This window comes from Contarinia nasturtii, unplaced genomic scaffold (genome assembly GCF_009176525.2).
Source record: "Contarinia nasturtii isolate CC-2019 unplaced genomic scaffold, AAFC_CNas_1.1 Cnas_scaffold_993, whole genome shotgun sequence".
Lineage (NCBI taxonomy): Eukaryota > Metazoa > Arthropoda > Insecta > Diptera > Cecidomyiidae > Contarinia > Contarinia nasturtii.
In genome coordinates, this window is record NW_022198340.1 from 1,971,837 (window position 1) to 1,981,032 (window position 9,196).

Sequence of the window (9,196 nt, forward strand, 5' to 3'; positions counted from 1 at the left end):
TCTCTCTCTCTCTCTCTCTCTCTCTCTCTCTCTCTCTCTCTCTCTCTATTTTGCTTTCTTTCTCTAGCTCGCTTGCTCACTTTCATCTCTCCAAACACCAGATTCGAATGACGTTCAAAAGGTTTTTGTGTTGGTGAAAAATTGCCAAATTGTGGCATGAGAAATTTGAAAGTATCAGATCAAAGATACCAACATAAAGCGAAAATTCGAATTCGTAAAATTCCTTGGACAATTTTCCATGGTAACATAGTTTTATCAGATCCTACACATCTCTGTATGCGTTTTTATCCAACACTTGAGTTCGGAAAAGGGTTCGACTTTTTTTGTCTTTTTGCTCTCTGTTGTATTTAAATGTACTTTTACATTCCAAAAAGTTTCGAAACTTTATTTTTCAAAAAAAAAAGAAGAAAATGATACAAAAGCACAGACATGGGAATCTCGTTGTTATAGCCCCGAGCGGCTAAATTAAAAGCAATATGTGGTTGTTTCACATTAAACAAATGCATGGGTGTAATCAAGGATATCATATCCATAGCAATGAGCAATTTCTTCTTCCTCTTCATCGTCATCGTCACTTCGAATCTATTGGAAAAAGTTGCTAGATGAGAATCAAGATTGTGTTCAGTTTAAACTAGCAATCTCGACTTATGTGATGTGAATATTATATAGGCAGTTATACAAACGAAATCTCACACACTCCAAATTGTGTATGTATTCAGAGCGTTGATTTTCTCAAAATTTCATGCATCGAAATCTAATTCGGTTGCGTTTATGGAAATGATATTTACAAAGAGACAGAAATGGCCGGATGAAAAAGAGAGGAAGAGACGGCATAAAGGATGGGAAATCGATGCAGTGCAGTGCCTGTAGGAAACCTGAGTCAGTGCAAATGTGAAACGAAATGTAGTGCTTCTGCATACTGTTATCATTTCCAAAAAGCAATACCCCATTTCCATCATTATCGCAGCGATCAATAGCAAAATCCCTTTAAAATTCCACCTTTCATGTCACCCACCGGGCGCGCGTATATTCGGATTCATTCAGGAAAATGATATGATTTGTATTTGCAATGAAATTGTATGTTCGATGTTTTCGTTTACTTGTAGCACAAATGACTGTATGCGCTCTAACATTCAATTGCCATTTTTGTTTTGTGCTCTCGTACTGATTCGCATTCACACCGTATGTATGTGATTACAATTTCCATTCGTGTTTTCTATCTGTTTCAATTTGAACAACCATATCACGTGCAATGATTCTTTGAAATTTGTAAACATTATCGCGCGAACTCGTTCTCATGCACGTCGGAATTCAGACGCAAATCTTCAAACGGAAAAGACCAAAGATATGAATTAGACGAGAATTCAAGTACAATTTCGCATGAATTCCGTTAAACTGTGCATTGACGATGCACAGTGGAGAAGTTTACGCTTCTTTAAAAAAACGAAGTATTTTCAACATTGTTCGCTGTGAATTTGGCCTGAATTCCAGAATCAACGTGAGAAAGCTTATCCATGTACGTTCGGCCATCGAAAATGCTTTTTAGAAACATTTTTACATTTTCAAGTAGTTTTCAAGCAGCAAATGTGTGCGTACACTATGCACCAACCAAGATCAAAGTGGTTTTGATCGAACAAAACCAGTATGTGCCTTTCTCTCTCTCTCTTTACATAAATCTAGTGTAAATGATCCACTGATCCAGCTAGAATCCACCATCCATTACAATTCGAGTGTTCAGTGGAACTTTTTTCGAACCAAATACATGAAAGAGAATGAGTGCACGGTTAGTCATCGCCAGTTTTATATACCGATTGTCGTTTGTGGGTAAGAGCTCCGTCTTTTCTCTGTGAATTATGTGCTTTTTGTGAGTGTCGATTTTTAAATTGAACACGACATAGGCGGTTGTTTCATGAGTCGAAGTGCATAACTTCGTTTGCACTATTTAACGCTATACTCAATGTTTCCATTATAACTTGTGCACTACCGCTCGTACACTCTCTTTCTATTCCCCTGAACTAGCTAGCCGAGTGCATATTTTGCCAGTAATTTTTTTTCGCACAATTTTTCGAAGCCGTTTTATATTTCTTTTTTGCATGTTTATTTTATCTTTGGAGAATCACACGGTAGAGTAGTACATTTGGCAAGCGCTTACCGAAAATGAATATGCACACCGCAACCGTGCATTTGGTGGAAACAAAACTCAACCTATAAAACAAAAGTAATATATACGTGTGTGGCATTTTTTAACGCCGTATTTCGTGTGTCGATTGTTCGCTTTTATGGACTCTACGCTTCCGTGTTCACATTTCAAAATTGTGATTTTGTTTCAGTTTCTATTTCGATTTTCAGCTTTCACACAAGAAACAAGACAAAAAAAAATTGGCATAAAAGATAAAAAGTTGAGGCAGTAAAAACCGTATTGTAGCTTTTGTTCAAAGAGAGAAATCCGCGCACAAATCCATTGATAAATACAACTCGAATAATGTATATATATATGTGTATGAAATTCAAATTCATCGAAGCATGGCATTGCAAATACTGCGTGCACCGACAACAACAACAAATTTAATGAGATTTTTTGATTCGGATTTTTGAAAATCGCTTTAGCAACATCCTGCTGTGTGCTGCATCAATCGTTCGAATGGTACTATTTTCTAGGTTTGTTAAGCTTATGCACTCACCCGATTTTATCCAACTCACGCTACGCCAATAACAATATACAGTTCAGAGGTTTTTTGTCACAGATAAAAATATATGAGTTATGTTTTTTCGTCAAATACTATCAGTAGAAATGCTTGATTAAAAGCACATATACACACAGCGTGATAAGACCTAAATGAAATGCAGTTTGCACATGTTGTAGCAAATGTTTTTTAACTCAACGAAATCAAGTTGTTTTTTCTCTCAACTCCTTTAATCGGTTTTAATATTTTATGGACTTAGTATCTGAAAAAGCATAAAAGTCTGATTATGTCGACAGATTTAACTTGAGATATAAAATGGGAGACATCGAGTGAATGAAGTGGGTAAAGACACCGAGTGAATAATCTTTAATCTAGTCAATCTACAGAAGCGCTTCTTATTTGATAATCCCTAATTGTATTGTGTATACACGAATGTGAACAGTCTGTGATGTCAACATAGTCGTTGTCGTACGTAAGAATGGTCTGTTTTAAAAAAATACTTTTGTCAATATTAACAAGTCATGTTGTTCATTAATTCATAATGTTATGTACATTGTGCAAATAGCATTTGTTAGCTATTTCATTTGCGAGCGAATTAACTTTACTCCAGAAAATGAAAGAGAAGAAAAAAATCATAAAGTAAATAAATTTTGAATGAAAAAGGATACATTCGTAGTGATCCAGATTTGTCGCCTATAGCTAATAGTTTTTGAACTGGGTCATATCCTAGTGCGGTTGGTGAATGCGGAAAACCATGACGAAAAGTCTGCAGGAAAAAAAGAGAGAAATTAAGGGTAAAAAAAGTTATTTAAAATTTTTACTCTAACTATTAAAATGTAAACAATTTTATTTATAAAACAATTATTCGCAATTTTTCATTGTGGCAGTTGACGATGAAGGCAGGGGATTTATTGTAATTAACCGAACGCAATTTTTATTTTTTATTTCGTTCATTTCAACTTTTATGTCATGGATGTGTGTGAGTGTGAGAGTGCATGCCGAACACAATATAGCAAATGGATTGCGGCGAAATGTGAAAAAGTCACCAAACACTTGGATTGTGACTCAAACATTATTGTTTGTAAATCGAATTAATTTCCATTCAATCAACAATATAGAGTAACGTTGAGCCTTCTGCAATTTATATTTTATACGTTTAAAGTGATGTGTTTGTATGTAATTCAATCAATGCAAAAAAATTCCACATTTCAAACGAATGGCCGTATGTGCGCAAAAAAAGCCAGCATATACAAATACCTGAATGCAAATATAAATGAGTAAAGCCGAGGGTGTATGATGTATAAAACGATATGGATATAGGATGTTTGTAATTTTTTTTTTTTGTTATTTATTTATTTTCGATGTCATGTAATTAAAATTGGAATTTAATAAAACGAATAATAACTGCTTATTTTTATTTGTTGCGACAGCAACCACACTCATACACAGAGGAAATGCCTGTTTATGTCGGCTGCCAATCAATTTTGATTTCTCAATTTATCGAAATCGAGCGAATAGCAAACGAAATTTACTTTGATGATGCGTTGCTTTGAATACTTTATATACTTTATGTATTCGTTAAATTGAATATGAAGTCACTTTTTTGACACACGAAATGCACAAAGCTTCACTGGAATTTCATTTGCGAAGCATATCGATACATTGTATATATACCGTATTCATAATTCGTATTGCTCTCCGACATCATCCATTTCATCGACATATTTTTGTTTGCCAAAATTTCCTATAACACACACACATTTCGCTTCAAATAGCTCGAATGCAAAATATTCGAATGCTTTATCGTGAATGGTATGCATGAATGGTAAATTCTATATATGGTAAAATTGAAGTAAAAAAACACGAAAGAACCGAATCAGAAAATTGGTTTGATGTGTGTATATATGTAATAATTTTGCGTTGGTTGTTACGAGAGGTTGTGCTGAATGTTAGGATGCATATCCCGAAAATATGAATGAAGAATGAGCCGAACTCAAGCGATATGATAAAAAGTGCGCACACATGCTCAATGTTAAAGAAGCTCTGGCAGACATGTTCACTTATTGGTTGCGTGAAAACCCGAGTAAGTGAATGTATACAAAACATAAATTGAACCGAAAAACAACCAATAATTCGCATGCATGTAACAATTTTTTTTCTTCTTTCAATTCGAAGCGAACAACGACAACCGATGAAATCGATAAGAAATTTTTCAATTTGCCATTCTGATTCACTTACGAATTGGAATTTTTCGAATCAAATTGGAAAAAATAAGAAACAACACACACATATATGAATTACTACGTTTTCGAAGCATATTTTCACGAAATAGCCAAATTCATGGATAAAAACCAACGATTGAAATTCCAGTTTATGTGGTATATCGGGATGAAAAGAAGAAAAAAATTGCTGCAATTATTTTATCGAATTTTATAGAAATTTATACGAAAAGGTAGGAGGGGGCATGCATGGAACATTTTTGTAAAACTAATTAATGAATATTTCGAAAATCGAAAATATTTTTGCGAACAACGTTCCAATTTTTCGTACCATAGAAACAGTAAGTGCTTTTTACTTTCCACAAACGTTTTGTATAACGAATGCGAGGTACTCGAGTGTGTGTTTTTTGTGTATTTCATTTCATTCCCGAACTTGGCAACACGACAACAACATATCGCTTGTGAAAACAGTGCTTTCCGGTATTCAATGTGGCATCGATATATCACTGGGCCATTTTACGCTATTAGTAATGCTTAAGCGATTCAATCTGACTGTAAAATACGATGGATGCGTGCATTGAATAACGCATTTATCGAATCAAGCGCACATAAATAAAGAACACTCTAAATATACATATTTATGGATGTTTAATGTTTTGAAAGTGCCGGCCATCGACAAATTATTGCGTATACTAAAAATAAACGGGCAGATTTTTTCCATCTCGAGAGATGGTCGTTTCTTTTCCATTCACTTCCAATTCATACGGCAATAAAACTTGACATCCTCAGCGTAAAACGTAAACGGAGTGATGGTTTGATTTGCTTTTTTTTTTCAAGTGAAGTGGACCCTTTTTTGTGGGTTAAAAACATACAAAATGGTATCATAGATGGAAATTTTCAACTTGGGAAATGGAAGCACATAATTTCAATTCGTTATGTATAAACATTTCAAAACCACTTATGCTTTTCATTTTGATATAGTCAGATTGAACTGAGGTTGAAATGGCTGAGCAGAAGAAAAAAATTATACAAAATGCCTTCGAAATTGTTTATAAATTGCAAATCCAATTCAATATATGAGCGTAAATCGATTTGAACAAAATTGCAAATTAATTTCCCAAAATGTCTATAAAATTGCAATCAACGAAGATACTTGTTCGTGTGGGGCATTGTGCGCGGGCGGGCGGTAGTGTATTGGTGACTTCATCAAAATCAACTTTAAGTTTGAATGCAATAACATATTCATCACATTCTTTCACCTAAACTGATGAAAGCCACGAAAGCCACATTGATCCCACAGCGCTTTTGTCGGACTTAAACTAAAATTGAAATGTTTTGCATGCACGAAGCAATACAATGACATGACCACCACAAATAGCTATGTAGACTGGCATGCATGGTGGTTTTGCATTGTTCCTATATCAAATATGTATATTGCGATGAAGAAACCCATGGCATTTTTTTTTTCACTTGCATTTTCCGAAGGAAAACTATTTCAGGTATATTAATTGATAAACGAACAAGCGAAACAGTACGCTTGTTACTAATTTCAAATGAATTTATTCATACATTATGAGGAATTTTCAAGTGTGTATTCAAATGAAATGTTATCGCTCTCACATCAATTCCAAAACCTAGCAATTATGGTACTAAAATAAATTCCCATATTTGCTAAAAGAATTTATAGTCTTATTGATAACACACTTGAAATTCTGCTTTACGGGAAAAAAATGAAGCCAATTCATACGAAAATATGTATAATGCTTTGCAAATAGATTCAAATTTTTTCTCTCTCCCTATTTATTATTCAGGAATGCCGAATATCCTGATTGTGAGTTATTCGAGGAATATATTTTCAGGCATTCGGCGTAAATTGCTATTGTCTGTAAATATTAATGAAATGCCGCTTGAGATTTGTGTACGTGTTCGGTTCAATCATGGCTGGCCAAGTTCATTACTAGCTCATTCGATGGCTTTATTGATTTCATTGTTTTGACATGAATAAATGAATAGAATACATTTTTTCGCCGACAGAGCTGTGTAATTTTTCAATTACATCATACATTGTGTGAGAATATACGAAAGTATGGTTAAAATTGTTGCAGGTGTACCATTGCATTGATATTATTAACTGAATGAATTGTTTTAACATATTTAATCTATCACGCACGGAATGCTGCGCTATTTAAAGCGCTTTGTGATAATGTTTCGTTTTACTTTGTTGCATATGCATAACGTTATATGTGTTGAAGTCTTTTTTTTTTTTGCGCCATCATTATCAGTGTGAGTATGCATGTAAATTTGCCTGAAATTATTTTATCTCATTTTTTGCATGGTATTCGGGTGTATGATAAAATATTCAAAAAATGCTTCAGAATAGATGTAAATTCCTGACAGACAAAAATAACGTGAAAGATGGAATGAGAAGCAGAGAAAAAAAACGGCATTTTTAAATTCGATACATATATCAAATTGTTTGACAACATTTTCTACCCGAACAAAGTGAGGAAGAAACAATGTTCATTATAAACTATGCGTGGCGTGGTGTGGATGTGAGAGTTGGATTTTATGCATGTGAATGGTTTTCCACTTAAACGCACCACGTACACATTAAATAACAAAGAACACGAAGCGTTAAATATATATATAGTGAAACGTTCTAGTACATGGTGGATTCTTTTTTTTTATTGTAGTTGCCGTAGCTACCACTAATGCAATCCAATGTTTAGCATGATGAAGTCAGTAGCAAACTTATTTTCCATACCATTTCAACCACGATAAACTTTGCAATTTTATACAATGTGCACTTTGTTTGCTAGTGATGTTACTGGTTTTGATGATTAACAAAAAAAAGTGGCAGCAACAGCAGCAGCAGCACATAAAATAACAGCAATAATTACAATTCAATTGAATAGTGAGCGTTCATTTTGTAGATGATTTTGTTTTATGAACGATTGTTGGCAACATGAGCATGCTGTGATATTAAATCTGCATGCTTCACTTCCAAACCACATCAACTGACGTATTAATAACCATTCCATTTACTATATCTGCCACATGATCAATTTTCCAAATAGTTTGGCAATTGAGACTGTGATGGTGGGTGGGCGTTTGTGAAAGTTTTGATATTTCACAGTCTTTTTTTGCAAATAATCATTGGCAACGTTGCTCTCTTGGGAAAAGTTGAGCGAGAGACCAAGTGAGATTTTATTTCAACGAATCGTTACATCACTTACCTATATGAGCGATGAGCGGTAATCAAGCAGCAACATGAAAAGTAAATAGAGAATAATTTTAGTTAGTATTTTTTTTTTTGTGTGAGTCATGGCAAAGTTTTATTATATTATTTAATAAAATACCGAAGATTGTTTGAGAAAGAGTATGTACATGTGTGCGTTATAATAATATCACATTTCCAATTCACTGACGCACTGTTTTTTGTTCTCTATTCTTTGTGCACACACACACCTGACTGCAGTCAGGTAAAATAGCACAAAATTCATCGAAAAATACTTTTGACTTTCAAATGACCATATCATAAGTTTCTATTTTCAAATAAGCAAAATGGAAACAATAGCAAAGTGGATGCCGCATTTTGCCCAGCACATTTTCAACTTTCAAAATTAAATGTCTGAACATAACATTTACATACACTGAATATAAATTCAGATTGAAATCAGATTTTGTGTAAGCTTTATTGAAATTCTGAAAACTAGTTACATTGCTCTACGTTGAAGTCAAAGATCATCCGTTCTTTTCTATTCACCACTATGTATGCCACTATGTGTGATGAATCGTATTTCACAATTTCATTTCATATTTTTCGGTTTTTGGTGCAGAATCTCGAATAGAATAGATATAGTTGCGTCGTTGAGATTTATATCGGTTCCATAGCACTTACGGTACAAATTACTCGGTGTTTTGTTGTTGGATTATAAAAGCGTGCTTTATTTCATTATGAATGGAAATTCAACTCAATACCTCATTAATTTGAAATAATCAAGGTTCTTTCAATTTGTTATAGTTCTTAGTGCGAACGCTCTTTCTCTCATTTATATAAAATCGTGCAACCAAACAAATTATAAGTCCAACAACATAATGTTAACTACGAGGCACATATTATGAGTACAACAACAATATAACGCGATATCCGCGAAATATTATATAATCAATTTTCATGCCCTGGATCGTTTCAAGCAGACATACACACACATGTCGTACATTCATGTGAAAAAGCTACTTTTTAGTGGCATATCTCTGACGGTAAGCTGCAAAAGCAATTTGATACGGCTT

The 9,196-nt window shown here is 33.9% G+C and overlaps 1 protein-coding gene across 13 annotated transcripts in view; it reads right to left on the minus strand.

Moving 5' to 3' along the window:
• Positions 1-9,196, minus strand: part of LOC116343235 (syntaxin-binding protein 5) — a 107,286-nt gene that overhangs the window by 65,501 nt on the left and 32,589 nt on the right. For all 13 annotated transcript variants that reach the window (XM_031771186.1, XM_031771182.1, XM_031771181.1 and 10 more), the window contains one exon: positions 3,353-3,450. In XM_031771186.1, coding sequence (XP_031627046.1) covers positions 3,353-3,450 — 98 coding nt within the window. The remainder of the gene's footprint in view (positions 1-3,352; positions 3,451-9,196) is intronic.